Source organism: Halichondria panicea, chromosome 11, assembly GCF_963675165.1.
Source record: "Halichondria panicea chromosome 11, odHalPani1.1, whole genome shotgun sequence".
Lineage (NCBI taxonomy): Eukaryota > Metazoa > Porifera > Demospongiae > Suberitida > Halichondriidae > Halichondria > Halichondria panicea.
Window position 1 is genome coordinate 5,300,854 of NC_087387.1, and position 25,403 is coordinate 5,326,256.

General features: G+C 41.6%; 6 protein-coding genes across 6 annotated transcripts; 4 read left to right on the forward strand and 2 right to left on the reverse strand.

The window, feature by feature from the left end:
• The first annotated feature begins 2 nt into the window (after positions 1-2).
• On the forward strand, positions 3-3,954 carry LOC135344325 (uncharacterized). The gene is made up of 4 exons (XM_064541493.1): positions 3-197; positions 269-1,664; positions 2,277-2,344; positions 2,587-3,954. Exons 1-4 carry the CDS (start codon positions 101-103, stop codon positions 3,849-3,851), a joined length of 2,826 nt encoding a protein of 941 aa, XP_064397563.1. The 5' UTR covers positions 3-100; the 3' UTR covers positions 3,852-3,954.
• Positions 3,955-4,131: 177 nt separating this feature from the next.
• Positions 4,132-9,027, forward strand: LOC135344009 (protein O-mannosyl-transferase TMTC3-like). The gene is made up of 9 exons (XM_064541059.1): positions 4,132-4,261; positions 4,435-4,837; positions 5,514-5,619; positions 5,796-5,911; positions 6,075-6,238; positions 6,408-7,107; positions 7,395-7,834; positions 7,997-8,358; positions 8,763-9,027. Exons 1-9 carry the CDS (start codon positions 4,254-4,256, stop codon positions 8,930-8,932), a joined length of 2,469 nt encoding a protein of 822 aa, XP_064397129.1. The 5' UTR covers positions 4,132-4,253; the 3' UTR covers positions 8,933-9,027.
• Positions 9,028-9,202: 175 nt separating this feature from the next.
• On the forward strand, positions 9,203-11,978 carry LOC135344012 (charged multivesicular body protein 5-like). The gene is made up of 6 exons (XM_064541062.1): positions 9,203-9,361; positions 9,557-9,735; positions 9,975-10,187; positions 10,679-10,790; positions 11,297-11,412; positions 11,779-11,978. Exons 2-6 carry the CDS (start codon positions 9,562-9,564, stop codon positions 11,824-11,826), a joined length of 663 nt encoding a protein of 220 aa, XP_064397132.1. The 5' UTR covers positions 9,203-9,361; positions 9,557-9,561; the 3' UTR covers positions 11,827-11,978.
• Positions 11,979-12,079: 101 nt separating this feature from the next.
• On the forward strand, positions 12,080-15,067 carry LOC135344011 (immunoglobulin-binding protein 1-like). The gene is made up of 7 exons (XM_064541061.1): positions 12,080-12,236; positions 12,869-12,981; positions 13,245-13,383; positions 13,640-13,774; positions 14,005-14,265; positions 14,549-14,744; positions 14,954-15,067. Exons 1-7 carry the CDS (start codon positions 12,120-12,122, stop codon positions 14,992-14,994), a joined length of 1,002 nt encoding a protein of 333 aa, XP_064397131.1. The 5' UTR covers positions 12,080-12,119; the 3' UTR covers positions 14,995-15,067.
• Positions 15,068-15,094: 27 nt separating this feature from the next.
• Positions 15,095-19,272, reverse strand: LOC135344010 (1-acyl-sn-glycerol-3-phosphate acyltransferase epsilon-like). Its single transcript, XM_064541060.1, has 10 exons — positions 18,914-19,272; positions 18,400-18,472; positions 17,968-18,086; positions 17,704-17,759; positions 17,305-17,338; positions 16,531-16,677; positions 16,178-16,301; positions 15,819-15,889; positions 15,695-15,747; positions 15,095-15,466 (listed from the first exon to the last, which is right to left on the reverse strand). The coding sequence occupies exons 1-10, from the start codon at positions 19,130-19,132 to the stop codon at positions 15,250-15,252; spliced, it is 1,113 nt and encodes a 370-aa protein (XP_064397130.1). The 5' UTR covers positions 19,133-19,272; the 3' UTR covers positions 15,095-15,249.
• A 944-nt stretch (positions 19,273-20,216) lies between these two features.
• On the reverse strand, positions 20,217-25,332 carry LOC135344013 (probable outer membrane protein pmp6). The gene is made up of 2 exons (XM_064541063.1): positions 25,282-25,332; positions 20,217-24,659 (listed from the first exon to the last, which is right to left on the reverse strand). Exon 2 carries the CDS (start codon positions 24,216-24,218, stop codon positions 22,824-22,826), a length of 1,395 nt encoding a protein of 464 aa, XP_064397133.1. The 5' UTR covers positions 24,219-24,659; positions 25,282-25,332; the 3' UTR covers positions 20,217-22,823.
• Positions 25,333-25,403: the final 71 nt, after the last annotated feature.

Consider the following 25,403-nt stretch of genomic DNA (forward strand, 5'->3'; position numbering starts at 1 on the left):
ACATTACAACATGTTTACAGAAGCTTCATGTAACGCCGCACAGTGAAGTTATGATTTGTGGTTTGTTGTGTACTGTAGTTACTATACTATGGCTTGTTGAATGAATTACTATATGAAAATGGAGAGTCCAGAAGATCTTCATGTCCTACTAGAAACCAGTAACCTTTTGAGCTACAAGAGTGCTCTTCTAGAACAAGGTTTGTGGCTTATTTGAACAATGTACATGTCTCTTATTGTGTGTCTTTCCCCTCTATAAATGTACGTAAAGGTGCTGACGACGTAGACCAGTTGGTGGATCTCACTCCTGAAGAGTTCCAACAGCTCTGCTCAATGATTGGAATGGACAAGAAACCATTTCACGTACTCCGACTCAAAAAAGCACTCGAGAAAAAGCAACAACCTCCCCCCTCGGCCTCCCAACCATCGAGAGAACAGTCTCCCCTTCTTTATTCCCTACCCGCAGTTACCCCAGCCAACAGTAAAGAACTCTCAGCTCCTTCCATAAACAACAGCTTCCCTCAACCAAATCCAGTCGTTACCTCCACTAAGTACGTGGGCCCAATACCGTTATTACTACCTGTGCAACTTGAACCACAAGTAACCCAAGAGACACAAAACAAATCATTTTTACCTCCATATCTTCAATCAGATTCACTCACGTCCGATTTTTCAGCCCTCGTGGATTATCAAACCCAAGTGCAGTGTACCCTTGGCCCGCCTCCTTGTAACCCAAAGACTTGGAACAAGAAAAGAAAGGCTATTATCAAGCAACATGCCTCGTTTTTTCACAAAGACAATCCACAGAAGGAAAGTTTATCGCAGTTTCAGCAACATATTAACGAAGCTGCTTTTCAGTTATGTTTGCGAGATCCCACCTTGATAGTGCGAAGAAATGAATTGTTTTTGTTGTCGGAGAGAGCATTACAACAAGGCCAATATCACCACGGCAACCCTGCTGAGATAAGCACTCCAACGAAACCCGCCATCGGCCAGAAAAGATCTATAGAGAATCGATCTTCTAGTACGCCACAAGACGTTGCTGTGAACCCACTAGCAAAACGGCAGTACACTGATCTGAAGCAGAAGCTGTCCACTCGAGAAAGACTAAGTCGAATGAACACCTTGAAAGCTGAAATGGAGGCTAATGTGGCGTTTCAGAAAGTGAAAATAGTTGCAATGGAGGAAGCTAAAAACAGAGGAGATGTAACGACATCACAGGCTTTGCAGGAACATGTCAAATCACTTGGAGCTGAACTGCAACAACTCGAAGGGGCTCACAATATTCTGAAACGGAAACAGAATCGATCCGATCGCTATTTCAGAATAAAAGGCAAGAAGAGCACCACTGAAGAGCAAAGCCTACAAAGTGATAGTGGCTCTGCACAGGACCAACTTAGTCCTATCGACTCTGTGCTGCTGTCTCCGGCCCAAGACATGCAATTCGAAACCCCATCAGTGTACAACTTTCCCACCAGTAGTAGTAATGGCGAGGAGAGAAGCAAAAGAGCAAGCAAACGCAAAGCTACCCCAAAGAAACTGAAGGCTGAAACGAGTAGTACTTCAAATGATGATCCTTCTGAATCAGAAATCAAGAATCTCGTGGATAATGTCAGCAATGCTACAGATCAAGTGAACTCTATTTTAAGTAGAGAAGAAATGAATTGGTAAAGTTATATATCTCACTCTTTTTTGATCTCATTTACCCCTGTGTACCTTAATTCTGTTCTGTTCATGTTTCGTTTTCACACACAACTTTTTGACCTCATAACTTCTACTGTTCATTTTCACACGCAAGTATTATTACACAATAATAAACATTTAAATACCACCAGTGCAGTGCATGAATACCAATTAATGTTAGCCTCGATCCCAGCCTCTCTCACTAGAGATTGAGAGCGGCCTGGATTCGAGGCTAATTTAATATGCATACACTCTGACATGTGTGTACGGGGTATCTCCCTGTGGGCAACAACTTCCGTGACATGACAAGAACCAGCACAAAAGTTTGTCCAGTACAGAGTAGGAGGTTTGTCATTGTACATAGATCTATAGGATGCTTGACAAGTTGACTAATATGCATGCTAGCTGTGTTAAATCAACTGTATAGCCTAGAGAGCTATAATGTTATACAGTGTGTAGTAAGCTGTCACTCACAGTCTGTTTTTTGCTATCAATTTCCATAGTTCTCAAGATTGTCAAAAGTATCGCTGATTTCCCGCTGATCAGATTATGAGTATCCAAGTTCCAGCCATTCTACACCGTCTATTGGAGTACAGCAACCTCCTCATGTACGAGACTGCACTGCTAGACCAAGGCACGTCTAAGTCTGACTTTAAAATAACGCGTTAGCCTGTCATTTTTGAATATCTAGTTAAATTCGCATGCATCTATGAAGCCTATACATTGTTTTAGACGTAACATTAGTCAATTTATTCCATTAACACAAACTTGACCTGTTTTCAGTGCGTGATTCGTATTGAATAACAGTAAAGCAACCACACAGTGACACACACATGAATTTGAGTCAACTGTACATGTGTGTGTTACTGTGTGGTTGCTTTACTGTGTTGGTTCCCCCTCTCCCAGGTGCTGACGATGTGAATCAGTTGGTGGATCTCACTCCTGAAGAGTTCCAACAGCTCTGCTCAATGATTGGAATGGACAAGAAACCATTTCACATACTTCGACTCAAAAAAGCACTCGAGAAATTCTCTACGGATCCTAACTCGATTCACTCTGCAAACATAACGCCGCAACTACCTCCGATAATAATTCCCAAACCACCAACCTCTTCACAAGTCCATACAACTGAAGATCTAACCAATTTCTCACTACCAAATCCAAAGTTGATTCATGTTACCGCCCCTATTCCTGTCACTCTAGAACAATCTTCAGTCACATCCAACCAATCGCAAACGAGCGACAACCAATTCCTACCCTCCTATTTACTTCCTGATTCCAATACATCAGATTTCTCTCCTCTTGTCGACAGCCAGACCCCCGTCCAAGTGACTCTAGACCACCCCCCGCCTTGCAAGCCTAGTACATGGGATGGGAAAAGAAAGGCCATCATACGAAAATATGCTTCCATTCACGGCCGTCATCTCGACCAAAAACAAACGCTGAAAGCATTTGAAGAGCATGTTAACGAAGCTGCTTATCAGTTGTGTTTGAGAGACCCTACTCTGTTAGTGCGAACAGACGAGCTGCTTATGCTATCGAAAAGAGCTGTGAAAGAAGGTGGCTACTCGCATTGCACTGATGAATCAAAAACACCCAAATCTAACCCACTTATGTCTAAGCCAGCTATAGGAGAAAAAAGAACATGGGATGATGCCTCTGCATCATCATGTTCTCAAATTTCAACTCCCGAAGCACCACCCTCTACGACTAAGAATTTAACGGCGAGTACAGCACAAAGTTTTCAGATCGATGTCAATAATTATAATAGACTATCTAGTAAAGAGAGAAGTGATCGAATGCATTCGTTACAATGTGAAATTGAAGCTAACAAAGAAGTTCAGAAGAAAAAGTTTTCGGCCCTCGACGAAGCTAGAACGAACGGCGACCATTCCTTGTCATTCAATTTACGATTGGAGGTGGAATCTCTCGGTATAGAGTGTCAAGAACTGGAGAATGTGTATTTGCTACTTAAACGAAAGCAAGCACGATCGAATCGTTACTACAGAAGCAAAACTAAAAAGCAGTCCACAAATGAAGAGGATTTGACTCCCGATCACAATAAAGTGTTTAAAAAAGTCAGCGACACACCACGTAGTTCGATAAATACTAGATCTACCGGTAGTGCAACTGATCGCTTAACATTAGATGAAAATGTCATCAAAACCTAGTTCGTCAAAACCTTGTTCCGAACCTTAAGCCCCAACCCAAGTGAATAGAATATATAACTATTTTTATAGCAATGTTTGCCAACAATGTATTACTATATATTAATAGCCTAATAAATTATGCATTATACATAGCTCCAGGTATCTCCACCTCAACACTGCCTAGCACCTGCCAGCATGCATGCAGTGCTTGTACAATAGTGCAAAGAGGGGCGTACCTTGTTACAAGGTACGCCCCTCTTTTGCAAAACGTAAACAAAGCAGAGGGCGTGTCTTGTAGTGTGGGTGGACATCAACACATTAGCATATAGAGAGCCTCCTGCTACTTTGCAACAGCTAGCTACTGGTAGGTAGGGATCTACCAAGCAGTGGAAAGAAGCAAGCAAATAGAGTTGATCAATAGAGATGCCTATGTAAGTTGCAGAGTGAATGTGGAGATTCTAGCTAGGTCATATTTTAATCAGTGCATGAGATTTTCAGCTTGGGGTGTGTTAGTTAGCTCACTTGCAGCCTAAACCATAAACCACATACACATTTATTGTATGTCATAACTCACTAGCAATAAACCAGCTTCTACTTCCCACAGTTCAGTGCAGCAAGCTGGTGCAGTGTGTGCTCTCCTGTCTGTAGTCGTCCATCTCAACACACTTTATTGCGGATTCTGTTTTGATGATCGATCAGCAATTGTGGAGAATAAAGACTTGAGACCATCTAGTTCATGGAGTGATTTACTATGGAATGATTTCTGGGGTACTCCCATGCATATAGAAGGCAGCCATAAGTCATATCGTCCTCTGTGTGTGGCCACGTTCCGGCTCAACTATCTGTTGGCGGAGTTGGAGCCCATGGGCTATCATTTGGTCAACATTCTCCTACATGGAGTCGTGTGTTACTTGTACGTTCACCTGGTCAAACTAGTCTGCAGTCAAGTGTGGCCAGCACTGATAGCAGGACTCCTCTTTGCAGTCCACCCCATACACACTGAGGCTGTGAGTTTATTGATAAACTAACTTCCCGCAGCTAATTTTCATCCTATTGTAATCTCGTACATGCATGTCGTTTTCTATAGAATGTGTTTATTCCTTTCAGGTATACTGTGTGTGTGTGTGGTATGTGCCCTTCATTTAACAAAGTAGGTAGCTATCGAATTCCATTGTTCAAACACATGCAACCAAGCAGTATCCAGTTTCACTTAACCATAACAGTTAAAAGCTTTCCTATATTAGTCAACGTTACTATTAGCATCCGCTCTATATAATTATAGTACGTATTGTTGCCCTTTTTTTTGTGTAATAGTTTAACTGCAAGTATTATCGTAAAATTTAGCTGATCCAAATAATAATATGTTAGTTGTGGTAAATCTGCCCAAGCATTCACACAGAGATATTTGATACACTATTATACTAATGGATGTTGCTTACAGAACTCTACACAGCTGGTAAAGGTGTGTGGGGGAGACTAACATGTGCATTCCTGTCATACATTGCAACCTTGTGGCATGTCCTTTTAGCAAATTCCTTCATTGCATATAAATTACAGCATGTCTTCACGAATCACCTCGGTGTGTTGTCATGCAAACTGAGTGTACAATTGCACAACAATTGTACAACTGGCTATGCTAAAGAGTTATTTTGCAGACAATTTAATTGTTCCTCTTCTATACAGGTGGCAGGTGTGGTGGGTCGTGCCGAGCCCCTCTCTTCTCTCTTCTTTATCCTCACCTTTCTCTGCTATCGAAAAGCAGCTCTGTCTGATAATCTGAGGCAAAAAGGTGAGTACAGTATAACCAACAAAGCAGTATACGTAGGAAGTCAGCTGAAACCAATACATTGACCTTTCTCTTAGATGAGCCCCACCCCCATACATTTCAAAGTTGTATGATATCCACCCTGTATAACTGGCCACAAAGGTAGCAGCTTGTAGTATGTCATACTGTTACTATTACAGAGGTACGCTGGATGGTCCTCAGTCTGCTGTGTTGTGTGTGTTCTGTACTGAGCAAGGAGCAGGGCATCACAGTCATCGCAGTGTGCTACACGTACGACCTCTTCATTGTCAGAAACGTGAGGCCTATCATCATAATTATAGACAATGAGTTGATCATAAAATAGATTGTGTGTGAACAATAAGAAAATGCTATAACCTATTGCAACATCTCAAATACGCTGGGTATAGATTCATCACTTCATGATACTAATCTCCTTCTTAACGTCCCTCCATGCACAGCTGACCATCTTCACTGCCTTGTCAGAGCTTAGCAGAGCCAAGAAGCACACTCCACCATGGCTACATGCACTGCTCCTAAGAGGAGTGGTGTTGGGGTTATTCCTAGTCGGATTCATGCTCCTCAGAATACAGATAATGAAGGCGGAACTACCTGTGTTCACTGTGTAAGTGTACTTAATTAGAGTCCCTTTTGCATGGCTTTGAGGGCGACTTGCCTAAAGTGTACCTAAATGTACATCGATTGTCTGAGGGTCCATATAATTGATCGATGAAGGGTGCAGGAAATTTAATTATTCATGACAATTATGTGCTGAATTTTTCCACTGCATGTAGTCATGACAATCCAGCTGTTGCATTGAGGCCTCCGTACCGACAATTGCATTGGGCGTATCTAGTATTTGTGAATGTTTGGCTTCTCCTCAATCCCTCCTTCCTCTGTGCTGATTGGACAATGGGTACGATACCTTCAATCACCACGGTAACAGACCCACGAAACTTCCTCACTATGGCAACATTTGCTACCATATTCATACTAGGATGGATCGCTTTAACAAGAAACGGCCGAAATGCTAAAATAGTTCTATTTTCTCTAAGTCTGTTGGTGTTCCCGTACGTGCCAGCCTCCAACCTGTTCTTCCCTGTTGGGTTTGTTGTAGCAGAGAGAGTTCTCTACTTGCCCAGCATGGGACTATGTCTACTAGCAGGCCACGGAGTTTCAATTCTCAGTAAAAGATCACCAACTTTAACGAAATCTCTGTTAACTTTCATACTATTGACGCATTCAGTGAAAACATTTGTACGGAATGCTGATTGGGAATCGGACACCACCTTGTTTGTGTCTGCGATCCGTACCAATCCTGGGAACGGTAAAGTGTACAACAATCTGGGACACGAGTATGAGCATGTCTCAGAATTGGAACGGGCAGAGTGGTTGTTTCAGACAGCCTCTCAAGTTCAGTCGGACGACATTGGAGCCTACATCAACCTCGGCAGAGTGCTAAAGGCACAAAAAAAGTTTCAGAGCGCAGAGAAAGTGAGTCATTTATTAGGTCCAGAAATTAATATATAGGTGGCAAGGCTATATGCTCTTTCTCACAAAACAAATGTCCCTAAAGCAAGTGTTGATCTACATGCACATACCATGCATATGTTACAGCTACTACCAAACCAAACATTTACTAAATGCATCTTATATAGTTTTGAAATTGGGATATTTGAACTCAAGTTTACGTTAACTCAAAAGATATCTCAAATAGGTTAGTTTCGACTTAATTACATGTACGTACAACCTCCATGGGCACACACACATACACACTACAGGCGTACAAGGAAGCTGTACAGTTGATGCCTACAGGAAAGACGTTCCGAATTGCCCCAAGTCACATTAACGTCTACTACAATCTGGCTAATCTAGTTAGAAATGATCCATCACGACTCAAGGAGGCACTCAATCTCTACCAAACAGCACTTTCCATGAAACCAGACTTTGTGGAAGCTCACATGAACAAAGGTGATCTACTACTCAAGCTCAACCAAACTGAAGATGCCAGAATATCGTTTAAAAAAGCTATTCAGTATAATCCCGACTATACGGATGCTCACTACAATTTGGGGACCGCTCATTTGTTGCTAGGCGATAAAGCTGGAGCCGAGAGGTGTTATAGACGTGTACTATCATTGAATAAAGAGCATGTTCATGCACTGTTGAGTTTGGCGGGAGTGTTGAGGGAACTGAGCAAGCAACAAGAGGAGAGGAAAATGTAAGTGTAATTATGCCTTGTTTGGTATACCCTGTGTTTAGACTGCGAGAGATTGCACAAAATCGATACTATTGTCCACAAATGAATGTCTACGTATCCGCAAATGTTTGCATGACATGCTATAACAAGCCACAATACACTCCACCCCCTCTCTCTATACAGACTCTACCAGCTACTAGACATTGATCCTCACAACACACGAGCGTACTTTAACCTCGGAGTAAACTACCTCGACGCACAAAACCTACAGAAATCAGAGGAAATGTTTCTACACACACTAAGACTGGAGCCTGGCTACAAGAGTGCTCTGTATAATCTTGGAGTATTGTACAATCATCAAGAGAGGCTGGCAGAGGCTGAGAGTGTGTTGGTTAGACTGAGAAAGTACTATCCTGATCATTTGAATGGAGTGCAACTACTCGGGGATGTGTACACTAAAATGCAGAGGGCTACAGATGCGCAAGAAATGTACGAAGCAGTGCTTAGACAGAACGGCAACCATGTCACATCACTACACAATCTAGGTGAGCAATGTTAAGATAGTCGCATCACTATATAGTGCATAGCTATAAGTAAATACAACTGTGAGGGGACTGGTTTGTATAATTATATACTACGTATAGCTGGTAAGGGTCTAATTGGTTATTTTGGGAAATTTCACGTAGATGGATATGTATATCATGAATTTTTGTGATTGAACATTTCACGGCTTTGTTGAAATACGCAAAATCAACAAATAATGTATATAAACAATGCTTACTTGTATGCATTACAACCCACAAACACCACACACTTCCCACAAACACACATCACACACCACCCACACACACTACACACTCTCCACACACACACACACACACACACACACACACACACACACACACACACACACACACACACACACAACACACACACACACACTCTCTAGGAGTTGTGAAGGCAGGACTAGGAGAACTTGAGATGGCCATCACTCTATTCACTAAAGCATTGCAGCTGGACAACTCATACGAGGCGGCACGGAAACACTTAGTACAAGCTCAGCAGATTTTAAGCAACTCACAAAATAACAAGACTGATAACAATGTTAGGAACAAGTGAAATGTTGTTGTTATGTTTTTATTAAGGCTTTCAATTAGCTTAATTGCAACTTTCCAACTTTTTAAATCCCATGATTTAATCAAGTAAGATTGGCAGCCAAATGTAAAGGGGACAGAAGGAGCATGTGCGTATTTTCAGCGCGGCAGCAGTCTTTTACTGTACATGCGCGGAGAATATGGTCATAAGTATGGTAAAGATTACCTTACAAAAATGTGGATATTAGCTGTTTTATGGAAGAGCCGTATCTTTCCTAAAGTACGATATAAACAATATCATGGCGTCAGTCATAATTATAGTTCTTATCACATGGTTCCAAATAGAGGTCATCAGACCCCAAACATAGTCGAGTCACAGTTTGCAGTCAACAGCTTTGAAGAACAGTGCACTTTGTCAAGATCTTTAAAACAAGCTTTAATACTACACACTGAGGTAAGATAATTATAGCTGATCTACTGGAGTGCTAGGCTAACTATGAGACTTGCTTTATTATGCTGTACCTCTCTCTATATTAAATATAGGCACACACACACACACACACACACACACACACACACACACACTCACACACACACACACACACACACACACACACACACACACACACACACACACACACACACACAGTCAAGATGAATCGACTACTAGGAGGTGGTAAGAAGAAGGCTCCACCTCCAAGCATGACGGACGCCATTGCCGGTGTGGATAGCCGGGGAGAGTCCATCGACAAGAAGATTGGGAAATTAGATCTGGAGCTAACCAAGTATCGCAACCAGATGAAAAAGATGAGAGATGGTCCATCAAAGGTGAAGCTACATGTACTATTAGTAGAGTGTGTGTGTGTGTGTGTGTGTGTGTGTGTGTGTGTGTGTGTGTGTGTGGGGGGGGGGGGGGGGCAGTGTTTGTTTCAATAGGTTACATGTGTATATATACTTGGTTGCATTTGAGTTAGTATTGACCATTTTCAGATTCCTTTTGCTAACTTGTCCTGGTTCTATCTCTACATGTACATGTAGTTCTAACCCTTCCCCCCCCACACACACAGAACATGATCAAACAGCGAGCGTTACGAGTACTCAAACAGAAGAAGATGTACGAGTCTCAACTAGAGGGTCTAAGAAACCAATCCTTCAACATGGAGCAGGCCAACTTTGGTATTCAGCAGCTCAAAGACACTAAGACTACCGTAGACGCTATGAAGATAGGTGTCAAGGAGATGAAGAGAGAGTATAAAAAAATCAATATTGGAAAGATCGAGGTTAGGGAGTGTTAGATACTATTAAGGTCACCTGATTCACTCTCTATACTGTTCAGTGTATCTATTGTGGTGTCCCTATAAGCAGGCCACCCTATAATACAGCCAGGTTAATGGGCCCCAAGTCTCTCCATAGCATGTGTTGGACCTGTGTTAGCAGGCCACCTCTGTATTACTGTTGGTCTGCCCAAGATTTTTCACTCTAATAAAGAATGTCTCCTTTGACTGATATTAATTATGCCACGAAAACTTTGGGACTAGTGTGTAGCTACTCTACATATACATGTAGCCATAGACCGGGTTCACTGTTCTTTACCTCAAAGCCATAATGTATGAGTGTGTTTACTTCCTCTTTTGTCATTTTAATGCCAACTACGTGATTGTATGTATGACTGTCTGTAAACTACTATTATTGTTAGGCAATCTCTATACAATATGTACTTCTATACTTTTGAGGTCACGCAACTTGAAAATACTTTTGTCACCTGCTTTAGGACGTCCAAGACGAGATGTCTGACATGTTGGAACAGACCAATGAGATCATGGACGTGCTGGGCACACCATATGGTCTCCCTGACGATATAGACGAGGACGACCTGGAAGCAGGTGTGTGGTTGTGTAGATTGGCTAATTTCTGTGTGAGGTGGTTTTCTTGTATAGAGAAGTTAAATATACTGTTTGGCTGTTTCAGTTTTTGTTTAATAATAGTTAGCTTTTAGAGGCCATGTACAGTGTAGACACATGTAGGTTGTACATTTATACGAAAATTCTGCAGTCTTTTCGAAAAATGGCCCGTTTTGAGAGGTAACTTTGAGTGCCCGTAACTTAGAGTGAAGATTGTAACACAAATACATTGTGTAGTCATTTCAAAGGCTAGAGGCTGGCTATACAATGATGGGTTTAGATCAGTGATTGCTTTCTTGTCCTGTTTTTCTTTCCTAGAAACATGTTATGTAACCTCTTAGATTATTCTCGGAAATGGCCTGTACATGTATTAGCATTTGGGCCCAAGTACATACATAAGGTTGTACTATCATATGGTAATACTGTACTTCCAGAAATAGGATGTACTATAATAATAATGGCAATCCCTCCCTCCCTCCCATGTGTAGAGTTGGAGGCGCTGGGAGATGACTTCCTTGGTGAGGACGAGGACTCCTCCTACCTCGATGCAGTGGGTGCTCCAGACCCGCCCACCACAGTGCCAGGAGACAGCGGACGTGTCGAGGTGGGTCACTCAGGCATTGGCTCTTATTCACATGTTGTTATTTTTGCTGTTACTAGAACCCCTCTTAAAAAGACCATGCACCTCTGATGTATAGGCTAGGTCAAAAATTAACAGTTGTGTAGCAAACAACCCCTCAACAAAGGCTATGTACCTCTGTATATATAATGGGAAAAACCTTGTTCCCTGAATACAAGGGGATCCAGTTACTGTCACAGCTGATGCATGTTCACAGCTGATGCATGTTCACAACTGATGCATGTTCACAACTGATGCATGTTCACAACTGATGCATGTTCACAACTGATGCATGTTCACAGCTGATAACCCTACAGTGTGAGTCATGTTGTCTCCTTGTTCTCCTCGTAGGGTGGCGTGCAGTTGGATGAATTTGGACTACCTCAACTCAATAGTTAAACTAACTGTACTCAAAACACTTCGTTTGCTCATTATCTGTACATAAATTAACCGTCGTCATTATAACTGTACATGTACATGTAGCTTATGTTCTGCAGTTTTTAATGCATTTATTGTATGCACTTTAATGTATATTGAACATGGAACCGTGATCTTCATAATTATATAGATTGTTGAGTATGGTAAAGATCATTAGCAAAACAAATTGAAAACAGACACATACAACTGTACTCAGAATTAGACCGCGGTAAGCCTCGAAGTTAAATCCAGCATGACATTATAGTGAATACACAATGGCAAAGATGGATGTCTCAGATGAGCCTACTCTAAGGCAGCTTTTCGAGGCAGGCTGGGAAGCACAGAGAAAGACAGAGTCCGGGGAACTGAGCTCAAACACTCAAGACTACAAAGTGCGTACGTACATGAACTACACAAGTGTCAAATTCCATTTCATATAAACAATCACTCACTCACCCACTCACTCACTCACTCACTCACTCACTCACCCACTAACTCACTCACTCACTCACTCACTCACTCACTCACTCACTCACTCACTCACAACTCACAACATCCTTAGCTTGAATCGTTATACTTTAAGTGTGTGATATGCTTACGATGTCAATGTACCGTCTTTTCTAATTACAGCGCCACAAAATTTTAATATGATTTTCCAGTGGCGAACAAATAGAACAATGATTATAGTTTGGTGCTTTAATTAAAGTGACGCTTAGCGATAGAATGTAAAGTAATAGTAGCTGTTATAGTAGCTGTTCCATGAAGCAATCAATTGCATACAAGTATGGCCTTGATTTCAGGTCGCGCTATAATTTAATTACCTAAGTACTAAAATCCAAAATTTACTTGGCGCTCAATAAAAAAATATTTGTGAATTTGGTGCTTCTATTAGAGTGGCGCTGTAATCAGAAGAAAGACGGTATACAAATTGTAGTGAACTCTTGTAATGTTCATCTAGAAGAGATGAGATGGAGCTATGTCTAGGGTTGTCTTTGTCATGTGATCCCCCCCCCCCCTCCTCCAGGTGTTGGTATGTGATGGAGTGTCTTCACTAGAGAGGGCGACTCGTCTGGTGAACCAACTGTCTCTGTTCAGTGGGAACGAGGCCGTGGAGGAACTACCAACCTCTGATCTGAGGTGAGGGTCTTTATTAAAGCAGGCCACCCTCTATAATACAGCCAGGTTAATGGGCCCCAAGGTCTCTCCATAGCATGTGTTTGGACCTGTGTTAGCAGACCACCTCTTTATTACAGCCACTGTTAGTAGTTTATCACGGCACAAAACTCCCGGAATTGATAGGAAAATACTTAGTGAATAGAAATGACAATAAGAGTAAGGAGGAAGCCCTGTCCTACAGATGTCTATGTCTTATAGTTAATAATTACACCATTCTCCACCAGATACCTCCTCCTACCTGCCCTGCTGGGAGACCTCACTCTGCAACACAACGATGGAGAGAGACTCGAGTGCTTGTCCAGAGCCAGGGTCTACTTTGTGGACTACCTGCAACGCTGCAAGAGCTACTCCATCACTCAACAGGTGAGAATCAGTGCTGGAGGAAATCCTTTTCTCAGTATGTTCTCGGCACTGTGTACTCTTGTAGCTGCATCACACTTTGTCTGTAGAGTTAGCCAGTGCGTAGAATGCAAATTATATTATCCGTTTCCTTAAAAAATTGCTTGAGAAAAAACGCCTTTGCCTATTCCTTACTAATTATCGTGTATTTAACACTTTTTAATTGTAGCTGTTTTACAAAGATATTATTGTATAGAGTCTACAGTCATTTGTTCTCTAGGACCCTCCTACTAAGAGGGAGGCTGGCGCTAGCAGTGTCTCACAAAAAGGCCAAAACTACGAGCAGGCCTCCTCTGACAGAGCTACCAAGATAGCAAGACTGAGGGCTAAGAAAGAAATGGAGAAAAAGATACAAGTATGTGTGGAAAGAATAAGAGATTGTTTCACACGTTACATGTAGCTACTAGTACTAGCCTTGTTCCAATTGACCTGAGAACGAGGCTAGTTAGCTAGCTACATGCATGTCTTAGAGTGTTGTATTAATTCAAACTTGTTCACATACTGAGTTGCTGTTTCACCCCCTCCCCCCCCCACACACACACACACACACACACACCCCCACACACACACACACACGTACTCTAGGGGCTGGCAGATCGACTTAAGGTCAGTTCATCCGAAGATAGCGATGACTTGCTGAGGGAGCACTTGTTAGCCGTGTTGCAATACTGGGTGATCAAATGTCAGGAGGGTGTGGTCTCAATCGATCAAGAAATTGAATTATTAGAGGGCATGGCACAAATGCGGGACGGTCCTGGACGAGTTGCTATGCAACAAGGTGCCAAACCACCCCCTCCAAACCGAAGACCAAACCCTCCCATTGTAATCACAAGAGACATGATACAGGTACTGTGTGCTGGGATACTTGTACAGCTCCACCTAATTAAGAAATGGGCGTACTCGTATTCACCGTACTCTCGGTGTTTTTAGGTGCTAAAATGAAAGTTTGTGAAAGTTTAATGTTAAAAGACAGCCAAATAAGAGCCACAGAACCTCTCCACAACTTAAACAGTGCTTCTATCCCTAAACTTTTTGCGGAAAAACCTCTGGACCAGGACAATATTATTGTCACCCCATATTCACAGAAGTGTGTAATAGACTACTAAATAGTCCTCCTTATTGTATACAGGGTAAAGTGTTCGGAGGAGGCTACCCCAGTCTGCCATCCATGAGTGTGGAGGAATGGTTTGATGAGCAGTACGGAGGAACACGGCCTCCTGTGCCCAAGAGCAGGGTGGAGGGGGAGGAAGAGGAGGAGGAGGAAGAAAAGGAAGAAACTGAAGAGTCGCTGAAACAGGCTCGAGACTTTGACGAACATAAAGATTGTAAGTTATTGATGACTACATGTACAATAATTATGTTGCTTGTTGATTTGTTAAGTTAAGTCACCTTTGAGGGTAAACTAACACTGGCTGCAATAAAGAGGTGATGGTCTGGTATCTACACAGGTCCATGCAGACACATGCTACTATAGAGACTGGTGTATCACATGACAGTACACATTACATTGTCCCCCCCCCCCACACACACACAGCTAACAGACGAGGCTGTGGCAATAGAAAGAACATGGGATGAGCACATGACCTGAACTGTCACTAGATACATGTTTATACAGCTCTGTATTTTGCAATAATAATTAATGATTGAATGATGCGTATAAATTACATGTATGTACTGAATGTGAACAAAATTGAACATGTTTGAGAGACGTACTAACAATTGTTTTACAGATCGATATACAAACATTTGTACGACAACTATCCAAAACAGCACAAACAAAACAAAATTAATTTGTATAATTATTAGAAGTTAGGAGTTGTTCGTCTGATGCTATGTACGTAATCTCGACTTGAATCCTGAGATCAAGGTAATAGCTGTGAATATCATTACAGTAGCTAACATCCACCGTCGTCCATAGCGATGGCTGAGTGCCACGCCTACTGATAGCGCTAACAATACGAGGGGGAGGAGACATTGGGAGAGAGGGAGGGTGTGTGTGAAGCGTGGGGCTGGGAACGAACCAGTCTCCAGCAAGGAGGAGATCAATCTGTGTGTGTGGGTGTGTGTGTGTGTGTGTGTGTGTGTGTGTGTGGGTGTTGAGAGGATGCAATAGTTATGTATCATTATGGAGGGGACTTTGCCAAGTCTTTATTGGTTTCAGTTCGTAATGCTCAATACTCAACAACTAGCCCTACTACATGATAGCTGATTGAAAATAGCCATTTTAAAAACACTGGGCACTGACTGACTGTACAAGTGTACATGTCGTACTCACTTATCCTTCTTCAAGAAAGCGTCATACATCCAAGCTTTCTGCTCCTCGGGAGTCTGCAGCGATAACGCCTCAATCAAAACAGTAGTACATGCAGTGTGAATACATTAATTTATAACAATCCCACCGTTGGTATGTCTTCTATAGGCACCCTCCTCACATGAACATGGACCTTGGAGCACTGACCAGAGTAGAAACCTGGAGAGAGAGAGAGAGAGAGGGGGAGGAAGGGAGTATCTAGTCTGGGGGCCAGTGTATAGTGAATTTTGTCTATTGCAGTAAAAAAGCAGGTCACCCTCTATAATACAGCCAGGTTAACGGGGCCCAAAGTTTCCATAGCATGTGTTTGGACCTGTGTTAGCAGACCACCTCTTTATTATGGCCACTGTTAGTCTACCTATAGTAATCTAATGGCCTATATAATACCCAAAGGATATACAGTTATAGAAACAGGATTAAATACAACATTACGTTAGCTCCGCCCACCAAATAGATCAGGGGGTGGTCCCCTGGTTCTCCCTCCCTCGGCAGTTGCGCAGCCGTAACCCTCATAGTAGATAGTAAGGTCGTACACGGCTTGGAAATGACCTCTGACCTGTTCAAGGGCGAGCTGGAGGCAAGAAACAACAACAGAATGATTAGCATTCATACAACACTGCATGTACAGTACCTCGATAATTATAACAATATCATATAAATATATAAATAGCGTGTAATTTCCAAGGAACAATTTTCAGTCCCCAAAAATGCGTGCGTCTTCAACTTATAACGACGGTTACTACTAAAAATTAATAACAAAATTCATGAAATTTAGGAAAAAATAAACGGTGAGTACACACGTTAAAACCAGTGGTCCTGGGCATGAGGATGTGCTGCAGTGGAGGCAGACCAGCGGCTGTGGCATATTCCTGACTCTTGGCTCTCTTTAGAGAACCGCTCTCTCTCATATCATAGCGGGTCCCCTCAGGGAAGATGACCAGCCATACCTGTCGGACAGAGGAGAAATTAATAGTTCATATGAATCTGACTGCTGATGAAAACTTTTAGATATGGCGCGAAATTTCGTGGAATAGCAACTAGAAGCATTTCGTGGGTTGACTGCTTATCGGAAACACTCCTTTGCACGTTATAGCAGATAATTTTATAATATTTTTCGTGGAATTTTTTGTGTAGGATTGCTACAAAATTAAGCCTTTCGAAAAGTTCGCGTTACATAGTAAATGCATTGCATTAGCTATGATAGAGACATGGGTGGGTGCAGGTGTTTCCTATGTGGTCACACGCTATGATAACAACCATGCAGGTTAATGAACCACAATGTCTCCACAGCATGTGACAGCATGTGTGTGATCAGAGGAGGTACCACACAGAGTACCTCGATTAGGCTTGGTCACGTGCAAAATTCAACAGTAAAGTCATTGTTACATGTGACTAATTAAACTCCTAATCGAGGTACTCGTGTCAGACCTCCTCTGGTGTGTGATAGCATGTGCTTGGACCTGTGTAACAGACCACCTACAGATCACAGAGACTGTTGGTCTGCCTCCAAGGCCACTATATTATAGACTTGTTTCACAGTACACAATAGTTGCTGTACATTACTATACACTCACTGGCATGTCTTTCTCTACAAAATTCTTTAGACCTCTGAAAGGCAGTAAAACCATGCATTCACGAATGAATAAAGAGTACAAACAAGCTGCATTCACATTACACACAGGCAACCAATATTTAAAGTCTATTTGCGTTGAGTTCGACCCCGGAAGTTATGTGGTCAATATGCCTTGATATTTTATGCTTTATGTGGTGGACTGGGACGTCTACAAGGAAAATGCTAACTTTTAGCTGGTTGGAGCTTACCAGCTCTACAGCATATAGATAGAAGCGCTTTTTAACAAGGAATCCGATGGTATATGACACTTTGAATTTCAGTAAAGTATGACAAAGTTATGACAACTTTATGAAGGTCAAACTCAACACAAATAGACTTTAGTATAATCATAACCACTCACCTGATCATACTCTCTTGGTCTCGGGTTTTATTCCTCTTCACAAAGATGCCTCCACGCTGCATGGGGAAATGAGGAGAGATAAAGACAATTATGTCTTTATAATGGGTGGCCATAATTCTAGTTTAGATTGTCAAAATATACATTTTGTAGCTCTCTGATAACTTCTTTATTACCAAGTATGTTTGTAATTATGCTTTCAGTCCTTAAAAACATGATGATTATTTATAGTATGAAAGTTTATAGGTGGAGGTCTGAAACACTGACCATTCCGAGATACCAGCCATAGAGAGGTAGGAATCTAAGAGCATCCTTAAGAATGTACTTTGCCCTCCCTCCGTAGCCTCCCTGCTTCACACACAGCACCTCAGGCAACACCCAGTCAACTGGAGGGAGGGGGAGGGGCATGGCGTAAGATTGTACAGTATAGATAAACTATAATTATAGGCCTTGTCGTAAATGCAATCACGATAACAGCAATGCAGCAGCGACCATAACTAAGTTATGTTGCAGCATAATTATAATAATGGCTCGAAATATTTACATGAAAATTGAAAACTGGCATTTGAATTTAGCACCGATTGTACACATCTATGCTGCGAAATTTAAATTTATTGATTATGATAAGCGCATAAGTTAATTGTACTCAGAATGTGGTGTTACTTGTGCATGTCTTTAGTGATTGAGCTAGGAAGTCACCTGAACACTGATGGTTAGAGAGGTAGAGGGTATTCTCCGGGTTGTCAGGGATATGGTCACCATAGAAACAGAACTGAGAGAAGTATGTAAAGAAACGCAAAGAGTGAGAGCATGGCAAGCAATCTCCCATGCCTTACATGGAATTCCCAATAGTTAGAAATTAACACAATCAGGTTTCGCAATCAGGTTTGTAGTGAACTCAACAGGGAAAAGACATATAAATAAATCAGAACCACTCTTAACCCCTGAAGGCCAGGTCCCCAAATGAATAGTTTAATTAAAACGACCCCTCAACAAAGGCCAACACTATAAAGCCAGAATGGACCAAGTGGCATATACGGCACCAGATGTAAATTATGGAAGGGAAGGGTTCGGGTTAGCTAAGGAAAAGTAACAAAATTAGGGCGTTTCCACATCCGGTGCCGTATAAGCCTCATGATCCACCAGAACTTTGTTCTCTAATAAAAATTAATGTCAGCTATAAAGAAGTTTTACTGTACGGTAGACGGTATACCTCCACTCCAGACCAAATTTCGTAGAAGAAGCCGACCACTGCTTGGTAGTTGGAGTAAAGCCTCTCCTCGAGTCTCTGGTAGACCCGGGAAGGTAGTGGCAGTGTGAGGACTCGTATGATGACCCATTGGTTGAGGAATGGAGTCATGGAGCCTATGATGATGACTGCTGGTGGGACCCATCGCAACTCCCTCAGCAAGTGGCTAGCTGTCAGGATCATGGCGGGATCGTTCTTAGTCCTTTCTCTGTGGAGCACTTCTGACTCTAGCTAAGTTTTTTTTATCTATGGTTAAGTTAGGAGGCTTGCTTGTTGTTTCAGGCAAGCTTGTCCTCCACGAGGTTGGAGGCTATAAAGACAAACACAATGCTCATATGAGCCCCTCCCACACTGCACTTTGCAGAAAGGTATGGGAGGTGATTACCGCCAAAATTAGCAGTTAAAAAAATGATGCTGTTTTTTTTACAGAGGGTTTTTAAAAAATGGTGCTGTTTTTTTTTTACAGAGGTGTGTTTTAAAAAATGGTGCTGTTTTTTTTACAGAGGGTTTTAAAAAAATGGTGCTGTTTTAAAATGATGCTGTTTTTTTACAGAGGTTTTAAAAAAATGATGCTGTTTTTTTACAGAGGGTTTTAAAAAAATGATGCTGTTTTTTTATAAAAAATTGTGACACTGCATGCACTGAGTGAGATCTTCTTTCTTGCCTCCACTTTTAAGCACATGGTGGAGGCAAAAAAGAAGGACATTCTCCCACATGGCTTTGCTAAGAGAACTAGAGATATGGAAGACAAAGACACCCTCGACCGCAGGATTGCTCCCACTACTCCAATTAAAGAGTTTGTTCATCTCCAACTTTGAGGCACTTTGGGTTTGGGAAGCAGACGTAGAGCTAGAGCTAGTCGACGACGTAAGCATATAGACGGCACCGCCAAGGCACTTGAGCTTGACCTACCCTCCCCCTTGCTCTTGCTGTCAACAGCCTTTAGCAGCAGCTTTGTGCTTTCAACTACCTGCTGTCTGAGGTCGAGGGTGTCTTTGTCTTCCATATCTCTAGCTCTCTTAGCAAAGCCATGTGGGAGAATGTCCTTCTTTTTTGCCAGCATCATTTTAAAACACACCTCTGTAAAAAAAAAACAGCATAATTTTTTTACTGCTAATTTTGGCGGTGATCACCTCCCATAGAAGTAGACTATACACACCAAGTAGAGACTACTATAGATAAGTCAACACAACTTTGATCATTTTTGAAAATTCTGTACAACAATGAACACAATCATAGCACAACCATGATTTCAAATAATGTCAATCTATAATAACAGCTGTATTTTTGCGGTATATTTGACAACAAACAAGGAATTAAGGCAACCTACAGTATACGTGTACGAATCTATTGTTTATGGGTAGATATATAATATATAATTATAATTATACCTTAGCTAAATAATTCATTGCGTATGGGGTCGATTTCTGTGTGTGTAACCACAGGACGATGGTTAACCCTTGTAGGGGGAGGGGCTGGTTTGTAGTCCTTTGTGGTGAGGGGGGCTAGCTCATCCAGGGCAGGCTCTCTCAGCTGGTCCGGTCTCGTGGCTGGTCTGATGATGGGAGGAGTGATGTAACGATCAGGATCAGCTTCTTCCATGGTTCCATCAGTGCAAGGTGGGTCCACTGGGTCTCTTTGTTCATAGTCGTCTACTACTTCGAGTAATTCCTCGTCATCATTTTCATCAGCTACCAGCTGATACATTTCCCGGCTATTGTTAGCTCGTCGAAGTCTCATGTCTGCAGCACTAGCTCCTAAGTTCCTTATGGTGTCCTCTATCTTCAGCCATGTATTACTTTTCTTGAGTACGAATTGGTAAAAATGGTAGCAGAGTGTTGTTACAAATAGAGTGAATGATATGGCCATCGACGTATTGGCTAGTGCTGACTGATCTTTATTGGTATCTTTGACATAAGAAGTGCCAAATGCAAGAATAGCAATTGAGTAGATAGAGACTTTCGAGGGAACCACAGAGTGTGTTTTTATACAACCGATTATTTAGTAGTTTCCAGACAATCAGTCCAACTGATAAAACCCCAGATGATAGAATAGGGAGAAAATTACCTGGAGCCATAGCAGTTACTAGATTATGGAGAATCAGAGCAAAGAGGAGCAGTCCCACCCAGTAGCGATGCTTGGGAGTGAATGGAGCATAGTATGTATCCATGAAGCCAATGTACTTTGTGTTCCTAGTCCATTTCATAACCTTTGAACAGTGCGGAAGCCATTGTCCTAAAAAGAGCAGTACAGTGAACAATCCACCGGCAATGAGAATTATGGCAGCAGCAAAAAACTGAGGGATGTGATTGAGAGTGAAGTATTGCACATTGCCGTCAAACAACCAAACTATACCATTTCTATCATCAGGATAATGCAAGTTTGTGAATTGTAGTGCAGCAATGATAAACCGTAAGAGTTTGGAATAAGAGAGTAGGACGAGTGTGCCTAGGGCAGCCACTGGGTTCCTGTTGGAGAGGAGCTTTGCAAATGAGTCACAGTACTTGCTCAAAATTATTATTAAGAACATTAGAAGAAACATGTAGGCTGGAAAGACAAGTTGAAGGAGCACTTTTGCTTGAGAGTTCATTCCATTGTAAAAGCATGTCTCAATACCCAAGTCAAGATTCACCCATGATACAAAAACTGTTAAAAAGTTGCTTAAATTTGGGAAAACAATCGCTCTATTAGCTGCTAGCATGTTAGCATAAAAAATGAGGCCATAAATCTTTCCAGTTGCTATAGTGATATTGAGCACGAGAATTAAAGCAACTAGCAATATGCCAGCCAGCGCAAATGGTATTAATAGAAAAATGTAAAGATCAGAGCATTGTGCACATCTTGACGTAGCTAACACAAGACTGAGTCCTGGTTCACATTCTCCACACAAGACACCACTTCGATTGTAGGCACATTGTTCGTCAGGGCGCTCAGACTGATGGTGACGGGCCTTTCTACACAATAGTCAAATGTACAGTTACTAATAACATATCCTGTTTCGTTGGTGGTATTTATAAATTCTATCCATATATTGTTATTACTTTCCAGCTTTATGGTTCTATTTTTCTCAAAACAGTTTGTTATCTGATATTGTAGCAAGTTTGGATCACAGTCACACTTGCACTCAATATCGGATTGAATTGGCTTGAGCCCAATAGGGCATGTGCAGAGTTGAAAAGAAATACTAATAAGTTTTTTTGAAATTCCCAAATTGGTGCATGGACCCTCGGCATAGAGTTCCACCTGAGCAGAGCTGTCTTGTGAGAATACATTGTACTCTAATTCTGTGCACTGATTGCCAATTTTTTGTTCAGCCTGTCCTTCTTTGAGACGACCAACTCTACTCTCAGTAATAACAGAGCTGCGAATTGTGGCATTCGATGGATTTCCAACTTGGTCAACAGCCTTAACACTGATTTTAATCATATGTCCCTTTCTTGTAGAAATATTATCACTTTGTATATTGTTACATAACGTTACTTGAACAGGCCTAGAGGAGATGGAGGAGAATTTTACAGTATCCCATATGTATAGTGTAATGGGAATTTATCTGGAAAAAATGTATATTCAGCACTTTGACTTGCTGTACACCTGTCCAACAGACCTCCGTAGATGTCTGCTCCTGACTGAGTAGCTGTGTTGTTAGTCATGAATGTGTTGACATAGTTTGAAAAAATACCTAAGTTGATCATCCAGTCATAATAATAATACAGTGCAATGGTTTGAATGAAGCAGTCAGCCAAAATTGTTGGAGTATCGTCAGTTTCTGTAGCCCCTCCTCTGCAGGCACCATTTTCAGTGTCATCTGCCACAAATATCCCCCCTCCATACTGAGCCAAGTTGTTGTTAATAGTAAACTTGACTAAAATACTATTCATTTCGGGTTATTTTTAAATAGGTATAGTTTTGAACTTTGCTGTAGATACACTCCACCTCCATTAGCAATTGCGGTGTTTGAGTCAATGTTGACGTATGATTGAGTTAGTTTAATAGTTGAAGATACAGCTGCATAAATACCTCCACCATTATTCTTAGCAATGTTGTGAGCAATCTCACTCGGTTTATTGGGAGGAAGTGGCTGACCATGTGCATCCACCATCTGCACTGATTGGAACTCAACTCTGCTAGAATAGGCATAAATTCCTCCACCATCCTGGTATGCTGTGTTGTGATAGATCTTTAGTGATTCAGTTACAAAGAGTGTACTCTCTCTCAGAAATATCGCTCCTCCGTAGGTAGCTGTGTTGTTTGTGATGATCACTCCTTCTGTGTTAATGTATATTTGACTCTGTAAGGCACTGATAGCTCCACCAAGTGTACCACGATTGTGACTAAGTGTTGTAGATCCATTAAAGTCAACTCGACTGCTGAAAGCATAAACAATGCCTCCATCCACCTTAAAACTGGCCATGTTATTAGTAATGTTAGTGTCTTTCAATATCAAGGCACCCTGAGTTACATAAATCACTCCATCATGGTCAACACCGTTGCTGACTAGCGTACTGTTAACGATGGAAGTTTTGCCACTAGATCTGTAAGCAATAATCACCCCAGAGCCAGCACTGTTGTTTGTCAGTTTACTGTTGGAAATGGACAGACTTCTACCTCCTTCAAAAAAAATTGCTCCACCATCAACAGCTCTATTGTTTGTAAGCTCACAGTTGGAGATGGACACACTACCACCTAAATAACCATAAATTGCTCCACCATAATCAGCTCTGTTGTTTGTCAGCTCACTGTTGGAGATGGACACACTACTTGCGTAAGCAGCAATCACTCCACCATAAATGCCAGCTCTGTTGTTTGTCAGCTCACTGTTGGAGATTTTCATGCTACTGCCTGAGGAAATATGAATTGCTCCACCAATTCCACCAAATGCAGCTCTGTTGTTTGTTAGCTCACAGTTGAAGATGGACACACTACTGCCTGAGTTCACTCTAATCGCTCCTCCTAACCCAATGGCTTTGTTATTTGTGAAGGTACACCAAGTGATCACTACAGTACCAGATACCACTTCTACTGCTCCTCCACTGTCAGCACTGTTGTAGTTGAACTTTGTGCTGGTGATCAGAGAGTTGTTTGATTGAATGTCAACTGCACCTCCATCATTTCCAGTAAACTCGCTATTTGTTATGTACACATCATCAGCCTCAACATGCAGTGCCTGACCAGTGTTGTTCATAAAGAAAGTGCTCTCAATAATCGTCGTTTGAGTATTAGAAATCTTAACTAAATTCCTTTCTGCGGGATGTAGTAATCCAAAGTTCATAAAGTAACAGTCATTGATATAGACATCATGGGTACTGTCAATGATCAAACCCTTGGTGTAAGTTTTGTGGTTCAACCTTTGCTCCAACGAAACCCAAGCGTTCAATATATAATTCAGTAATATTAACAAAAAGTATCGTACCGTTGCTATGGAATCCAATTACAGTTGTACTTGTGTTCTGGCCATTAATATGCACATGTGAGAAGTTAAGAATCAGAAACTGCTCTGTTAGCACATGATCTCCAGGTAGAAAGCTCAAGGTGAGATTGTCTCCACCAAATGAAAGGTTTGTTTGAACAAGCTGCTCGAGAGTGAAACAAGTTCCATTTCGATAATCATGACACAAGTCGGTTGAATCCACTGGCACAATGTGATAGTGCTCGCTCCTGGTAACAGTAGCTAGGGACAGGAGCAGCACTAGAATATTTCTAGACAGCATATCTGAGGTGCATGCATGTATAATTGTTGGCATGTTAAGAATACATGTAGCTGTGCGATGTATATTAGAATAAGATCTACATAATTATACTTCAATCTTACTTGCCTAGTTCCAGGCCAATTAAAATGTCTAGAGTATACAAGGGGCAGGCTACCAGTAAAGTTTACTACACCACTTATAAGTATATATGGTCAATATATATATAATTTTTTGCTATAAGCCTGGTGTTGACAGGGATACCAGCATGCAACTCTATAAATACTAAGAGGTATATGGTCGTATGGTTTGAATGTTCCTTTGTGCTTCCAACTGCAAGATAACCCGATGATAGTCTCATGAATCAGCCGCCCTTTCTGAAGAAAGGTCTCTTCTTTAGAGAGGGCGGCTGATTTATGAGACTAACCCGACCATACAGCATACGACCATCGTAGGGGACACATGCAGTATAGCCTCTTCTGGTTTGCAAGCATTCTCAACAACGCACAGCTTCACGGGACACAACATTAACACGGAATAAACTAGTATAGACACATAAGTTTACGGCCTAATTTTACATGAGGAACTCAGTTTGCGTATGTGCACTCACCCATGCAATAGCTTACAGATAGCAGGCTTCAAACTCACTGTTAATAGATGTTGCACCCTTTTCTGCACTGCCTTATTTTTGGATCTGTGTCTTAATTGGATGACAAATGTTTCATGTAGTAAAATTCACTACACTGTGGTCATATTCATGGAAGGAACAA

Excerpts from the sequence above, each read along its gene's own strand:
- LOC135344012 (XM_064541062.1), top strand. The coding sequence starts at position 9,562 with ATGAATCGACTACTAGGAGGTGGTAAGAAGAAGGCTCCACCTCCAAGC. Across the intron at positions 9,736-9,974 it reads TGAGAGATGGTCCATCAAAG|AACATGATCAAACAGCGAGC; the intron begins GTGAAGCTACAT and ends CCACACACACAG. Across the intron at positions 10,791-11,296 it reads CGAGGACGACCTGGAAGCAG|AGTTGGAGGCGCTGGGAGAT; the intron begins GTGTGTGGTTGT and ends TCCCATGTGTAG.
- LOC135344011 (XM_064541061.1), top strand. The coding sequence starts at position 12,120 with ATGGCAAAGATGGATGTCTCAGATGAGCCTACTCTAAGGCAGCTTTTC. Across the intron at positions 14,266-14,548 it reads TCACAAGAGACATGATACAG|GGTAAAGTGTTCGGAGGAGG; the intron begins GTACTGTGTGCT and ends TATTGTATACAG. Across the intron at positions 14,745-14,953 it reads CTTTGACGAACATAAAGATT|CTAACAGACGAGGCTGTGGC; the intron begins GTAAGTTATTGA and ends ACACACACACAG.
- LOC135344010 (XM_064541060.1), bottom strand. The coding sequence starts at position 19,132 with ATGATCCTGACAGCTAGCCACTTGCTGAGGGAGTTGCGATGGGTCCCA. Across the intron at positions 16,302-16,530 it reads CCAGGACCACTGGTTTTAAC|CTCGCCCTTGAACAGGTCAG; the intron begins GTGTGTACTCAC and ends TCTTGCCTCCAG. Across the intron at positions 15,890-16,177 it reads ACCACCCCCTGATCTATTTG|GTTTCTACTCTGGTCAGTGC; the intron begins GTGGGCGGAGCT and ends CTCTCTCTCCAG.
- LOC135344325 (XM_064541493.1), top strand. The coding sequence starts at position 101 with ATGAATTACTATATGAAAATGGAGAGTCCAGAAGATCTTCATGTCCTA. Across the intron at positions 1,665-2,276 it reads AGTAGAGAAGAAATGAATTG|CAACCTCCTCATGTACGAGA; the intron begins GTAAAGTTATAT and ends ATTGGAGTACAG. Across the intron at positions 2,345-2,586 it reads GTCTGACTTTAAAATAACGC|GTGCTGACGATGTGAATCAG; the intron begins GTTAGCCTGTCA and ends CCCCTCTCCCAG.
- LOC135344009 (XM_064541059.1), top strand. Across the intron at positions 5,620-5,795 it reads TGATAATCTGAGGCAAAAAG|AGGTACGCTGGATGGTCCTC; the intron begins GTGAGTACAGTA and ends TTACTATTACAG. Across the intron at positions 5,912-6,074 it reads ACCTCTTCATTGTCAGAAAC|CTGACCATCTTCACTGCCTT; the intron begins GTGAGGCCTATC and ends CTCCATGCACAG.
- LOC135344013 (XM_064541063.1), bottom strand. The coding sequence starts at position 24,218 with ATGAACTTTGGATTACTACATCCCGCAGAAAGGAATTTAGTTAAGATT.